Raw genomic sequence first — 16,542 nt, forward strand, 5'->3', positions numbered from 1 at the left:
CCTGCCTGCTGTCGCTGCTGCTGTGGGCGGCCTGGGTCGGCTTCTATCTGTACGGAAACTCCTGGCTCGGAAAGTCCCCAGAATGGAACGACCCGGCGCTGGCCATCGCATTAGTCGCCCAGGGCTGGCTTCTGCTCATCTTCCACGCCATTCCCGAGTCGCACATCTGCCTGAAGCCTCCGCCGCAGCCCACCGCCCCGGACTACTTCGACACGTCACAGAACTCCACGCGGCTGAGGGAGACCAGCTTCGATGAAGACATCCCGCTCTCTCACAGGCAGTTTGTGGAGAACCAGGGATATGGATACAACGATGAAAACGCCGCAGGTATGTGAACAGAAACCATTCATGGGTAGAAACTAAGGTTGTACGGTATACCGGTATTAGTATAGTACCGCTATACTAATGAATCATATTTGGTACTATACCGCCTCTGAAAAGTACCGGTCCACCACCCCGTCGTCGTCACGTCGTGTCATTGCTGGTTTACGAGCCGAGGAGCATGTTCGGCAGCGCACAATCACGGAGTACTTACAAGCAGACACAGTGTGTAGACAGAAAAGGGAGAACGGACGCATTTTGGCTTAAAGACTAACGATAAAAGTGAAGTTATAACACTGAAACGCCCTCAGGAAGAGGTGCTTTAAGACATGGCTAGCTAGCTAGCGGCTAAAGTCCAGCCGCAGTCGGCAGTGTTTTAGCTACTTCTAAATCACTAATCCTCGCCTCCATGGTGACAAATAAAGTAAGATTCTTACAAGTATCATCCATGCAGGACAAGGAATAGCTAAACATGCTACACGACACACCGTAGCTCACCGGCGTCAAAATGTAAACAAACGCCATTGGTGGATCTACACCTGACATCCACTGTAATGATACCAAGTACAGGAGCGTATCTAGTCGATACTACTATGATGACGTCGATATTTTTTGGCATCACAAAACATCTTCTTTCGGTTTTTTAAATTTATATTATGTTTATAAACTCAGAAAATATGTCCCTAGACACATGAGGACTTTGAATATGACCAATGTATGATCCTGTAACGACTTGGTATCGGATTGATACCCACATTTGTGGTATCATCCAAAACCAATGTAAAGTATCAAACAACAGAAGAATAAGTGATTATTACATTTTGACATAAGTGTAGATAGAACATGTTAAAAGAGAAAATACGCAGATATTAACAGTAAATGAACAAGTGGATTAATAATTAATTTTCTACCACTTGTCCTTACTAATGTTGACACAATAATAGAATGGAAAATGACAATATGTTACTGCATATGTCAGCAGCTAAATTAGGAGCCTTTGTTTGCTTACCTACTACTAAAAGACCAAGTTGTCTTGTATGTTCACTATTTTATTTAAGGACACACTTGCAATAAGAAACATATGTGTAATGTACCGTACGATTTTTTTTGTTAAAATAAAGCCAATAATGCCATTTTTTGTGGTACCCCTTTATTTAGAAAAGTATCGAAATAATTTTGGTACCGGTACCAAAATATTGGTATCGGGACAACTCTAGTAGAAACACAAATTAACAGTTGACTCGCTGTGGTTGTACTATTCCACTTCAGTTTCCACTTTGATGCAACACTCCCTTTTCTTGCTGCCCTCAGTCTCCTCTTGGATAAAACGTTCACACCATCAGCTAACTCGAGACGCTCCAAAAGCATATTTTCCATAATGAAAAGTAATTTAAAAAGTAAAGGAAACAAAGTACAAATGAACTTCCATCATGCATGTTGACACATTCTAGCTGTGTACTGCAAATTTGACAGCGACAAGCAAACAAACGCGTCCTCAACGCACTGAATCATTCTTGCTGGGGGCTAACGTCCCTCCACAGTGCAAAGCCACTTCTAAGTTAGCAATCCTCGCCTGCATGGCGGCAAATAAACTAAGTTTCTTAGAGGTATTATTATCACTGGAGGCCTGAGGAGAGGCTAAACATGCTACACTACACACCGTAGGAGAATGTGCTCATTGCTAACAGCAAGCTAGAGCACTTGGATGTGGACAAAGGTGGGCGGATCGATACAAACATCGACAGTAACACCGTCAAGTATAGTATCAGTATATGGTCGATACTATAGTGGTTAGATTGATATGTTTTTGTTACCAAACAATATTTTTTACTTTTGTTGTTGTTTACAAACTCAAAAAAATAAACCCCTGGACACAGGAGGGCTTGAAGAGAAAAACAAATATGATTTAAATCAGCAGGAAATAATTTTAATATTGAATTTATATTTTTACATCGCCATCCTGTGTTTTTGTCTGATTGTAATTGTAATATAAAATTTAATAATTTGATGATCTGGAAAATTTTTAGTATCAGTATCTGTATGGCCAATACCGCCCCTGTAACTACTTGGTATTAGATTGATACCCAAATTTGTAGTATCGCCCAAAACAAATAGTTTTATAATAATATTTGAGAAAATAATACAACTCGAAATGATGCAATAAGTTATTGCATACATCGGCAGCTAAGGTAAGAGCCTTTGTAACCTTCTTTTGAAATGGTTCTATTATCATTTGTATACCAAATACTCTATATTGCCAAAATTATTTGGCCACCTGCCTTGACTCACATATGAACTTGAAGTGCCATCCCATTCCTAACCCATAGGGTTCAATATGATGTCGGTCCACCTTTTGCAGCTATTACAGCTTCAACTCTTCTGGGAAGGCTGTCCACAAGGTTGCAGAGTTTGTTTATAGGAATTTTCGACAATTCTTCCAAAAGCGCATTGGTGAGGTCACACACTGATGTTGGTCAAGAAGGCCTGGCTCTCAGTCTCCGTTCTAATTAATCCCAAAGGTGTTCTATCAGGTTCAGGTCAGGACTCTGTGCAGGCCAGTCAAGTTCATCCACACTGTCATCCATGTCTTTATGGACCTTGCTTTGTGCACAGTCATGTTGGTAGAGGAAGGGGCCCGCTCCAAACTGTTCCCACAAGTTTGGGAGCATGGAATTGTCCAAAATGTTTTGGTATCCTGGAGCATTCAAAGTTCATTTCACTGCAACTAAGGGGCCAAGCCCAACTCCTGAAAAACAACCCCACACCATAATTCCTCCTCCACCAAATTTCACACTCGGCACAATGCAGTCCGAAATGTACCGTTCTCCTGGCAACCTCCAAACCCAGACTCGTCCATCAGATTGCCAGATGGGAAAGTGTGATTCATCACTCCAGAGAACGCTTCTCCACTGCTCTAGAGTCCAGTGGCGACGTGCTTTACACCACTGCATCCCACGCTTTGCATTGGACTTGGTGATGTATGGCTTAGATGGAGCTGCTCGGCCATGGAAACCCATTCCATGAAACTCTCTGCGTACTGTACGTGGGCTAATTGGAAGGTCACGTGAAATTTGGAGCTCTGTAGCAACTGACTGTGCAGAAAGTCTGCGACCTTTTGCACTTTGCGCTTCAGCATCCGCTGACCCCTTTCTGTCGGTTTACGTGGCCTACCACTTGGTGGCTGAGTTGCTGTTGTTCCCAAACTCTTCCATATTCTTATAATAAAGCAGACAGTTGACTTTGGAATATTTAGGAGCGAGGAAATTTCCAGACTGGATTTGTTGCACAGGTGGTATCCTATGACAGTTCCACGCTGGAAATCACTGAGAGCGGCCCATTCTTTCACAAATGTTTGTAGAAACAGTCTCCATGCCTAAGTGCTTGATTTTATACACCTGTGGCCGGGCCAAGTGATTAGGACACCTGCAGGCATGTGATTTTTCCGTCTAAAGTCGGAATTCCGTCTTTTTTAATCTCGGGGGGAAAAAAAATATCTCCCGTTTTTCGGGGTTTTTTTCCGACCCTAAATCAAGATTCAAGACGTAGTTTATAATACGCCGTAGTTGATTGGTCGATATGTTCCTTGTGACCAATCAGGACATCTGTTATGAATGATGACGTTAATAACGTCATCATACCGCCATTTTCCATATGTAAACGATGTCGGTTCTCGAGAGAAAGGACGCTTTACGAGTAAAATAAATTGATAAACATGTCAAAAATAAGTTTTGATGGGACTGGATAGAAAGGGAAATCACTGATACTGTTGGGAAGAAGGAAGTTACGACTTTGTTCGGTGATTTTATTCGGAAAATCGATCGTCCCGGAAAGGTTTTGTGCACGTGGTGTCATGATAATATTGACTATGGATCGATCACGAGGTTTCAAGGCTTTGGAAGTACATGCGAAACACCAAAAACATATGAAACAACTTGAAGCAAGGAAAACAAACTTTTCACTAGCTAGTACTTTTGGATGTCAACCGAAAGTGAGCAAACCTTACCGACTTCATCCTTTGTTTACATCGAGAGGAAAGATCCACCCAAACAACCCACTTCAGTTGCAGACAGGGTTGTTAATAATGAGGTAAGCTAAAAAATATTTGCTTGCGAAATACGCATGTTTGTTTTAAATATTAACCAATTATTGCTTTGCGAAATATAAATGGGTTTTTCTAAAAATAAAAAGCCACGTGAAAATATATTATGAAATTACAGAAATTCAAAGAGTCGCATTATTGAATACAGTTAACAATTTAAATAAATTTAAATTTGTTAAGTTCTTATGTAGTCTCTTGAAACTATTGTCAGTGGTGTAAAAATCTTGAAGGTAAATATTTTCACACTTGTTTCATGCAATATGTCAGTGTCCTCACATTATTATTATTTCCTATATTCAAATATGAGTAAACAATACTAAACACGTTTAATTATTTTCATAAATGTATATCCTATTTTGGCGAAAAGAATGAAATGTTTACATTTGGTATTTTGTTAAATACATTTGCAAGGAAAGCTCATGTTAGGGCTGGGCTCTCCGAGAAAGCTAATGTGTGAAGTGAACTGAAGTAATGTGGTAATACTGTAAATAAACTGTAGATAATAACACTGATCAATGTGACACCTGTGGATGTGAAATGAATACAAAATGTAAATATTAGTGATTCATTAGGATAATTGGGTTATGTATGTTCTATTAATGATGTTTTCATGTCTTTAAACACTAAAATATTTTCTTCAAATGGTGCTGTCTTTGTTCATTTTAGCATGTTAAATTGGTGAAAAACCAGGAGCTTCGGGGGGCGTTGCCCCCCTTGTCCCCCCACCAGTGCCCTGGTGGGCTGGCTGGACCTGGCTGGGGGCCTTCGTCCCCCAGACACCCGGAAATTTTTTCAGTCTTTTTCATTGTGGTCAAATCACATGCCTGCACCTGATTCTGATCACTTGGATGGGTGGCTAAAAACTTTTGGCAATATAGTGTATATCCCAATATAGATTTGAGGTCATCCCTCAAAAGAGACCTCCATTGTTATCGTTCATTAGCGTGCAGATCATTAAGTATATTATTAAACAGTATCCTCTCATGCATGACTTTGTTGTTTTCTTATACCCTCAGTCTTTTTGGATAAAACACTTCTTGTCATATAGTCAAATGTTCCGACGAGTGCGTGTGTTTAAGAGCTACCGCCAACTGCTGGCCTGCCATGCATATTTTGTCTTGCATGAGGGGTTGTTCTGAACGAAAAATGCATTTTTTTGGGAAAGTATGAGCGCCAAAAGCAAACTTCCGTGCACAGCAAGATTTGTGATGAGTCACAATGATGAGTCATCCTTCTATCTATCTCTCCTACATCAGGATTGAGGAGCGGCAGCAGCGCCGGGCAGCACAACAGCAACACGGGCGCCAGGCCCAGCGCTCCCTTCCGCAGTAACGTCTACCAGCCCACCGAAATGACCATGATCCTGAACGGGGGAGCGGTGAGTACATCCTCCCAGTCGCAGGTACACGCCGCTAACACGCCCCTCCCGAAACAGACTGCATGCACATTTGTGCCGGATCGTCCATCATTCCAAACCAAAAAACAAACAAACCAAGAGCCGTGTGAGTGTGCACAGTGCATGTTCCAGTCTTGTTTTTGTAAGCACATGCATGTAAAGGCCTTGCCACACATGGTCACTCATTTGAGCAGGCAAATGAGTGTAAATAAGCAGCTGTTACTAACCGGCCACTATGGCTTTCCATATAGCTGTTACACGATCACCAAAGCATGGCTCAAATGCACACAAGCCACCGACAAAAATAATAGGTGCTATCTATTTTTAGTCTTTCATCCCAAAAGCCTCACACTTCCAAGCTCCATTTCACTAGAATGAAATCACTTCGATTTGTACTCAAGGATAAGCAAAACTCTTATATAAAAGTAAAAAAAAAAAAAAAAAGATATGTTTATTTTTATTTTTTTTCATATAGTATAGCTTTTAAGAATGGTTTAACGATTGAATGTAAAACAGTTAGCAGGGCCAATATTAAATACAAATAAAATAAGAATACCAATTTTAATACATAGTAAGTTTTTATTTATAAATAAGTCAAATGGTAATAATTTTAGTCAGTGAATTTAAATTATTTTATCATTAGAACATTTCTTTGTATTCATTTGTTTGTTGTAAATATGCTGTTAACATTGAATAAAACAACATACTGTGTATTGTTTTTTTAGTGTGTTTAAAATGTATTTAAAAGTGCAGTGAATTAATTTACAATAACACAAATTTAAAATTACAAATATTGGCGAAAAACTATTTTTTAAATTGTTTTTGTAATCATTTAATTACGAACTTATACTCATTTAGATTGAGTTTAATATTTGTACTTCCAATGATTTTTAAGAAATGATGTGCCTCAAACACACACGCACGTACGCAGACACACACACACACATTTTTGTATTTGTTACCTTCTTGAGTTCTCCGAAAAAAAGCCTACCTCTTTAGGACCACCCCTTTCTAGATATATAAAAATTTGTATTTACAACATTAATAATATATACATACTTTGCAAATATAAAAAAAGCTTGTTGTGAAAAATTAGTTGGAATTTCACAAGAAAAAGGTCACAATTTCACAAGAAAGACTTAGAATTTTGGCAGTATTATAATAAAAGTCGTAATTTTACTCAACGCAAGTCAAAATTTTACAAGAAAAACTGAACATTTGTGCAATATTATGATAAAAGTTGGAATTTTACTCAATAACAGTCACAATTTTACAAGAAAAGCTTTACATTTTGGCAATTTTATGAAAAGAGTCAACATTTTACTCGACAAAAGTCACAATTTTATAAGAAAACTTTAAAATGTTGGCCATATTATAATAATAATCTGAATTTTACTCAGCAAAATTATGACAAAAGTCATAATTTTACTCAAAATATGTCACTACTTTACAAGAACAAAAAAATGGCAATATTGTGATGAGTCCGAATTTTATATGACAAATGTCACCATTTTGCATTAAAGAGTAATAATTTTACGAGAAAATATTGCAATATTACAGAAACAAAAATAATATGAGAAATTGTTCCCAATTTTATAAGAAAAAAGTCGACACATTGTGAGAAATACTTTTTTTTTTAATTTTTGTAATTGGTTTTTAATCTTCATTATTTACTTCAAGTCAGTATGTCTCTATATACATATGTATATATATTTTTTTTCATTAATTTTGGCCAAAGGGGGCGCATTTAATTTTCTTACACACTTGTTATTACATATGTTGACCAGAAGGTGAGCACTTTTAAAACCGACAAACAGTCCATTTGAAAAATCCCACCCTAATTTTGATAGATTTCACCACCAGGGGTGCAAATGAGACATTCTCTATTAGATGCAATGGTTTTCCGTATTGGGACCATGATTTCAGTCCTAACTTGTTCACCGGTCCTCATATGGAAGGTACTTTTCCTTGTTGATGTCTCAAGAAGGGTAGAAATACAAGAACACACACCCGCGCAGACTTGAGGCCCACACAAACGGGAAATGAGTTATATGCTACGTCCATTTAGGGTTACATTGTGTTCATGCACTTGCTGTACTGTATGCATGAGAAGATGCATCTTGCGATGAAGTGACAAAAATGCTAAATTCTGCTAATAGCATCATTTATGGTGGTTATAGTAAAAAAAAAAAGGTTTTGAACTATAAAAAAAATTAGCAATGCTGTATTCATATTATATGTACTATACATCTACAAATTGTGCAATTTCTATAGGAATTACAAATTATATGAATTAGTCTTATTGTTTCCAATTGGCTGTTGAAAGCTACACTATATTGCCAAAAGTATTTGGCCATCTGCCTTGACTCACATATGAACATGAAGTGCCATCCTATTCCTAACCCATAGGTTGCAATATGATGTCGGTCCACCTTTTGCAGCTATTACAGCTTCAACTCTTCTGGGAAGGCTGTCCACAAGGTTGCAGAGTGTGTTTATAGGAATTTTGGACCATTCTTACAATAGCATATTATAAATGATAAATAATAAATGGGTTATACTTGTATAGCGCTTTTCTACCTACAAGGTACTCAAAGCGCTTTGACAGTATTTCCACATTTACCCATTCACACACTGATGGCGGGAGCTGCCATGCAAGGCGCTAACCAGCAGCCATCAGGGGCAAGGGTGAAGTGTCTTGCCCAAGGACACAACGGACGTGACTAGGATGGTAGAAGGTGGGGATTGAACCCCAGTAACCAGCAACTCTCCGATTGCTGGCATGGCCACTCTACCAACTTCGCTACGCCGTCCCTTTATATTGGTGAGGTCACACACTGATGTTGTTCAAGAAGGCCTGGCTCTCAGTCTCCGTTCTAATTCATCCCAAAAGTGTTCTATCGGGTTCAGGTCAGGACTCAGGCCAGTCAAGTTCATCCACACCAAACTCTTGTTATCCATGTCTTTATGGACCTTGCTTTATGCACTGGTGCACAGTCATGTTGGAAGAGGAAGGGGCCCGCTCCAGGAGTTGGGCTTGGCCCCTTAGTTCCAGTGAAAGGAACTTTGAATGCTCCAGGATACCAAAACATTTTACACAATTCCATGCTCCCAACCTTGTGGGAACAGTTTGGAGCGGGCCCCTTCCTCTTCCAACATGACTGTGCACCAGTGCACAAAGCAAGGTCCATAAAGACATGGATGACAGAGTCTGGTGTGGATGAACTTGACTGCCCTGACCCCGATAGAACACCTTTGGGATGAATTAGAAGGCTGACTGAGAGCCAGGCCTTCTCGACCAACATCAGTGTGTGACCTCACCAATGCGCTTTTGGAAGAATGGTGGAAAATTCCTATAAACGCACTCCGCAACCTTGTGGACAGCCTTCCCAGAAGAGTTGAAGTTGTAATAGCTGCAAAAGGTGGACCGACATCATATTGAACCTTATGGGTTAGGAATGGGATGGCACTTCAAATTCATATGTGAGTCAAGGCAGATGGCCGAATACTTTGGGAAATTTAGTGTACATTGGATATTAATAACCTTTTTCAGACCTTTGTTGTCATTGAAATTGGGTGTTGTTTTTTTTCAAATAACAGCGTTCAATTGACAGATTCATAATACCACAACAATAATTTGCTTTGCTTTCACCCTACAGGTGCCCTCTGCCCCGCCTACCTACACGGGAAGGCAGCTGTGGTGAAGCGGGGCAGTCCAAATCGGGCAGGCGACAAAGCGGGTGGAGGTTGAGGAGGAGGAGGATGCAAAATATGGATGCCACTTTCACTCAGTACAGACTTTAACACTGACTTGTGTGCCAATCTAATATTGTATAGCGTGTCGATGTGTGAGAAAAAAAGAGGTAATGAACGACACAGCTAAAAAAAAAAAAAAAGTTTTAGCTGTGTCCTCCATCCTTTCAAAGTCAATGTGGGATATGTATGTGTCAAAAAAAGAGTGTTAAAGTGTGTATTCCCTACAACAACCCCTCCCTCTTCAGACTCTTCTCCCATTGGCTTCATCCCTCTTACCACTACAGTATATGACCACACATTTGCATGGACGCACAGAGTGACAGCACCTGCACAGAAGGATGGGAAGCTCCTGCAGCGATGAAGATGATGGTTCATGAATATAGGTCCAACTCCAATGGCAGGAGAAACTATCGCAGGAATGGAATGGAGCGAAGACCACGTCCTAGGAACAAGAGAGATATGTTTAAAAAAAGCAAGACGGACTATTTTTAGAAGTGTGAGATATCTGAGGGTCTGAGACACAGATCAAATTCACAGGGCAAGGCTGTAAAATAAGCTGAAAGAAGAGGAGGAGGAGGAGGGGGAATCTTCATGTTGTGGTTGTCTTTAGTTAGTGGACACTACTTCCACCTCCTCCTTCTGAACTCTTGTTTCACCCGAGTGTCCATTTCATCCTGTCAGCTTTCACTGGAGAAGCTGTGTACATACTGTAGTAGTGATGTAAAAATAATAATAATAATAATCCCTGCTTGCTTGTTTATGTTTTTATTATTAATGATTTAACCATAACCTGTTTGGACACATCATAAAACGTGGCAATTGCTATTTGTATTTCTTTACAAAAAAAACCCAAACTGATTTGCATTTGTTTTTTTCAAACTTTTGACTACATAAGCAGTGTTTTTGTTTTTTTTATAAGACGAAATGGCTGTGAATAATTTCTGGCACTTGATGCAGTAAAAAAAAAAAAGACTGTTATATACTGTTGTAGTTTTAAAAGAGTTATTAGGAAAAAAAAACAGACCAGTACAGAAACAAACTTTAAAAAAAACACAGTCAGAGATGAGCCCTCACAGCAACACATGACTAAGTAAAGGCTGCGCGTTCTACACTGTTTATGCCTCTTCCAAAATAGGAGCGCAGCACAACAGGCCCGTGCCATGCCCAAAGACAGCCTTGCTACGGTTGGGGCCTCACTTGAACACTGAATACAGAAACAAGGTTTTATAACATGGGTGGCAGGAACAAAAGGGTTAAGTCACAGAAGCAAGGGTTAATAATAACGTGGACTACAGGAACAAAGCGTGGAGGGTTAACGTGACCTACTGGAAGAATATTTGACAAATGGTAACAGAAACAAAGGTTGAGTTATAGCACAAAGGGTTAAAAATGGCTTGGATGGGGTTTACAGAAAGAAGGGTACGTGTAGGCCACAGGAACAAGCGTTAATAACATGCCCTACAGGAACTATGTTTAGCACCAGCTACAGGAACACACATTCAAATGATTTACAGAGCAAGGGTTGGTGTTGGACACAGGAACAGGTGTTCATAACATGCGCTGTAGGAACAAGGGGTTAAGTTACTGGAACAACATTTAACCAGGGCAACAAGGAAGGAATAGTGTTGGCCACAGGAACTAGATGTTTACTTTAGCTAGAGGAACAAGGAAAATGGTTATGGTCAGCAACAGAAACTGGTACAGGGTTCTTCGTAGGCCACAGGAACAAGGGTTTATATCATTAACTACAGGAAGAATGGTTAATATCATGCTCGTTGGCCACAGGAACAAGATGTTTACTTTAGCTACAGGAACAAGGGTACGCTAAAGGAAAATGGTTAAGGTCAGCAACGGGAACCAAAACAGGGTTTTCCGTAGGCCACAGGAGCAAGGGTTAATATCATTAACTACAGGAACAATGGTTAATGTCATGCGCTATATATAGAAACAGGGTTTTACGTCGGCCACAGGAGTGATAGTTATTATCATCGGCTACAGTGACAGGGTTTTACAAAGGCGACATGAACAAGGGTTTATATTATCAACATGGACAGGGTTTTACATAGGCCACAGGAACACGGGCAATATTATCTACAGATTAAGGTTTTAATATTATAGACTACAGGAACAGGGTTTTTATACATGCGACAGGAACAAAAGTTGATATAATGGGCTACAGGAACAGGTTGTTTATTTAGGCAACAGGAGCAAAATTTAACAACATGGGCTAATGGAACATGGTTTTACATCAGGAACAGGGGTTGATATCATGGGCTACTGGAACAGGGTTTTGTACTTAGGGCCACAGGAACAGAGGCTATTATCATGGGCTACAGGAACAGGGTTTTACATAGGCCACAGGAACAAATGTTAATATCATGGGCTACAGGAACAGGGACTTACATAGACCACAGGAACAATGGTTAGTATAATGGAATACAGGATCAGGTTTGTATATAGGCCACAGGAACAAGGGTTAAAACATCATAGGCCAGAGAAACAGGTTTTTACATAGGCTTCAGGGGCAAATGTTAGTGGCTATAGGAAAAATGGTTAAAATTAGCCACCAGAACAATGGTTAATGCCATGAACTATACAGGAACAAGGGTTAATATCATGGGCTACAGGATTAGGAGCAGGGTTTTACATTGGCCTCATGAACAAGGGTTAGTTTCTCAAATAGTGTTAGTGTTATATTGGCTATAGGAAAATGGTTAAGCTCAGCCACAGGGAGAATGATTAATATCGTGGGCTACATGTAGGATAGGCCGCCTGAACAAAGTTTAATATTATGGACTCCAGGAAACAGGGTTAATACCACAATTTAACAGTCTACATGAGTTGACAGGTTAACAGACTACAGGAACAATGTTTGACATGGGTTACAAGAACAAGGGTTAAGATTAGCTCCAAGGATACCAGAAACAGGAACAAGTAGCTATCTCATGGGTTAAGACTTGCACCACCACTTAGGTGCCAAATGCTCCACAGTGTCAGAGTTCAAAAGTTGTGGAGTTCTCACTCTGTGTGAAGTATTACAAATAACAAGATGTGATATTGTATATTTTGCACTGTCGACTACCTACAGTATGTGTGCATGCTCAGCACCATTTCTTAGTAGAAGACCTTTTCAATACTATTTACGTTGAGGTCATGTGACAGCAATCATTTCAGTGTACATCATCGTCTGTGCTTTGTTTTCACACTGAAGGACGCTGGTTCTTGGCAAGATCATGAGAATTATTTCAGAAGGGACATACTTCTGTAAAGACATTGAAATACTTTAAAGGGTGGGTCTGGGTTTACTGTTCCACCTGGTAAATCATCTCTGTGTTATATATGTGGTGAAATTTGCACATTTCTATATGTCAAGTGGGTCGGTTGCGGCGTCAAACTCACAAATCCTCCCCCAGGTTTGTGACTCTTCGCCCTGGCCTGTTCTCTCCTGATGTGTGTTGCCTTCAGACTGTTCCATAAGGAGAGCTGACGGGTTTCACAGCTGTGACTGTGCAGTGACGCAGCATGCCTACTACGTACCACTTCATTGACAACCTCCACCCCATCCCCAGCACACTAGTAAAGGATGATCATTCAAAAAATAATCAGTTAATAACTTTCTGTAACTAATTCAGGAAAAAATGCTCAATAAAAGCGTACTGTTTAGTTACAATTGATTGGATGTGACTTTTTTCTTTATAATGTGTATGTGAATTAGTTCAGGTGAGCACATCAAGGCAAGTAACTTATATAGAGAACATTATATTACGCTTAAAAAAAAAAATCCATTAAACGTAATATTTTCTTGTCATGTGGTTTGCCGCATTACATTGTGTCCAGCACAGATATGTTTAATAAAGAATAATTTTAAAATAAATAAATCTAAATATTGTATCAATTTTAAAAAGAAATAAAAAATAAAATGTTCATGATAATGTAATATTGATATTATAATATTTAAAAAAATATAATATTAAAATATTCTAAAATATATTAAATATTTTAAATATATAATATTTAATTAATACAAATATTAAGCTTTTGCTTGATAAATGCAAGACACATTTAATGCAACAACAAATAATCAAATACATAAAATATGAAAATATTGTCACACAACCAAAAAATATTTTTGAGTTATTGCCAGTCAACAGAAAAAATTTAAATACCGGTACATTAAAATAAATAGTGTGAAAATAATAATAAGTAAATCATTTGACACGTATTAGAAAAGACCAGTATTTTATTTTATTTTTTTAATCTATTTTGCAGAAACTAGACAAAACAATTAAATGTTGGCTTTAACTCAAAATAAAATGTACGATAACGACATATATTCTCTAATTATCCGAAATAATAAAGAAAAATCCATACAATTATGTATTTTTTCACATCACAGACACGTGTTTAACTTTTTCTTTTAAAGAATAATAGTCAAGCTCCTTTTAGTGGTTTTGGAGGCAACTTTATGATATTAAAAAGCATGTTCCTGTCCACATTTTGAAAATAAAACACAGGATAGTAATAGTTATAACACAAAACACATAACATATTTTCACAACGCTTTGTCGAAGGATGTCCCAAGCCCATTAAATGTTGGTGAGGGTCTGGTTAAAGGTGCAGATAGAGAGGAAACAATAGTTACCTGGTCCTGATGCAGTGGTTTTTTCTCTGTGGTTTCCACTCCCGGCTCGTGCTGCGATCCTGTTTCAATCAGGCCTTCTCTGCTAGACCGTAGAAGTGGCCGCACTATCAGATATCCTCAAAATGAAATGGATCTTTTTATCATCTCCACCAACAAGTGCAGCAGCTGCTGTCTCCCTGGCACCGCTCAAATCCTGCACTGTGATGCGTATCACATTAATGTCGTGGATGGTTTAGGACAGCAGTTTATAATAACAAAATGGCTAAGGAAGGATGAAGAAGTGCCAGCACTGCTCATTCCAGAGAATAAAGTATTAGCAGTAGAAAGTATGTAAGTCAAAATTTGTGTTAAGAATAGGCTAAGACATATTATACTAGAAACTCAATGTACGCAATAATATCTACTGTGTAAGATAACAATAATAATAATTTTTTAAAAACATTTTTAACTTCATGCTAAAGGTGGGGATCAATGCATGTGTAACACTCCAAAGTGTGGCTTTGTGTTACCTGCTTCTCCCACATAAGATCATTTCCTGATAAACAGGACAGACTGCACAATGTAGTCTCCATTTCCTCCGCTCTCACTTCCTGGCCTCAATGGAAACACTGCATGTGTTGGTTTTTTTGACAGAGGGTTGTTGCTCATGAGAGAGAAAATAGCAAGTTCTTGTGAGCTTCCAGCTTAAGCTGACAAAATGACAGTGAGCTCTTGACAATATATAGCAGGGATTTTCAACTAAAAGTGTTCCTGGGAACACATTTTCAGAAAGTTAAAAGGACCATTACTCCTATTTTGTATGTCAATTGCGAGGTATTTGTCATATCTTCACACTTTAGCTCACCAAGTTATTAGTCACCAAGTCAACAATAAAGTCACACATCAAAACACAAGCGATATGATGTCCGTAAAAAATGGTCGCATATGACAGAAGCACTTTGCTGAATTTGAAGTTAAAGATCCACTGAATGATAAGAGTGCTGGACTGGTTAAAATGTCAAAGGATTTCTACATGACAGAAGCACTCGCAAAACAAGTTAGTCAAAGATCCTCAATAAGACAGGAAGGAGCGCTCTGCTGTTTTTAAGCATTTACTGCAAAACACCCTCTTTATGACAGGAAAGCTTGGTTTTATTTAAGGACCTAGTAGTGTTGTCCCTGTACCAATATTTTGGTACCAATACCGGTACTAAAATAATATAATATTTCGATACTTTTCAAAAAAAAAAAAGGGGACCACAAAAAATTGCATTATTGGCTTTATTTTAACAACAAATCTTATGGTACATTAAACATGTTTCTTTTTGCAAGTTTGTCCTTAAATAAAATTGTGAACACACAAGACAACTTGTCTTTTATATTCTATTATTTTGTCAAAATTATTAAGGACAAGTGGTAGAAAATGAATTATTAATCTACTTGTTAATTTACTGTTAATATCTGCTTACTTTGTCTTTTAACATGTTCTATCTACACTTCTGTTAAAATGTAATAATCACTTATTCTTCTGTTGTTTGATACTTTACATTAGTTTTGGATGATACCACAAATTTAGGTATCAATCTGATACCAAGTCGTTACAGGATCACACATTGGTCATATTCAAAGTCCTCATGTGTCCAGGGACATATTTCCTGAGTTTATAAACATAATGTGAATTTTAAAAAACGAAAGATTTTCTGATGCTAAAAAATATCGATGTATTCATATCGACTAGATACGCTCCTGTACTTGGTATCATTACAGTGGATATTAGGTGTAGATCCACCAATGGCGTTTGTTTACATTGTGACGCCGGTGAGCTACGGTGTGTAGTGAAGCATGTTTAGCTATTCCTCGTCCTGCAGGGATGATACTTGTAAGAAACGTACTTTATTTGTCGCCATTGAGGCGAGAATTAGTGATTTAGAAGTAGCTACAACACTGCAGACTGGGGATGGACTTTAGCCACTAGCTAGCTCGCCATGTCTTACAGTACCTCTTCTTGAGGGCATTTCAGTGTTATAACTTCACCTTTATCTTTAGTTTTTAGACCAAAATGCGTCCGTTCTCCCTTTTCTGTCTACACACTGTGTCTGCTTGTAAGTACTACGTGACTGTGCACTGCCGAACATGCTCGTCTGCTCGTAAACCAGCAATGTCATGATGTGACGACGACGGGGGTACTTTTTTAGAGGCGGTATAGTACCGAATATTATTCATTAGTATCGCGGTATTTTAAAAAAATCAAGTCAAAGATCCAATTGATGATAGAAGCTTTATTTGAGGACCTAGTCTGAAAAAAAAAAATGTCAAAGATCCTCGAAATGAAAAGATAGCTCTGCTGTT

The 16,542-nt window shown here is 38.6% G+C and overlaps 1 protein-coding gene across 4 annotated transcripts in view; it reads left to right on the top strand.

Annotated features, from left to right (window-relative positions):
- Nucleotides 1-13,232, top strand: part of gprc5ba (G protein-coupled receptor, class C, group 5, member Ba) — a 35,576-nt gene extending 22,344 nt beyond the window's left edge. For 3 of the 4 annotated variants that reach the window (XM_062037432.1, XM_062037434.1, XM_062037433.1), the window contains exons 2-4: nucleotides 1-327; nucleotides 5,677-5,822; nucleotides 9,476-13,232. The exon at nucleotides 1-327 is cut by the window's left edge and continues 699 nt beyond it. In XM_062037432.1, the coding sequence (XP_061893416.1) occupies nucleotides 1-327; nucleotides 5,677-5,822; nucleotides 9,476-9,520 (518 nt within the window). In that variant the 3' untranslated portion in view covers nucleotides 9,521-13,232. The remainder of the gene's footprint in view (nucleotides 328-5,676; nucleotides 5,823-9,475) is intronic. The other variant, XM_062037435.1, reaches the window with a different exon arrangement.
- Nucleotides 13,233-16,542: the final 3,310 nt, after the last annotated feature.

Source organism: Entelurus aequoreus, linkage group LG25 (assembly GCF_033978785.1).
Source record: "Entelurus aequoreus isolate RoL-2023_Sb linkage group LG25, RoL_Eaeq_v1.1, whole genome shotgun sequence".
In the NCBI taxonomy this organism is placed as follows: Eukaryota; Metazoa; Chordata; class Actinopteri; order Syngnathiformes; family Syngnathidae; genus Entelurus; species Entelurus aequoreus.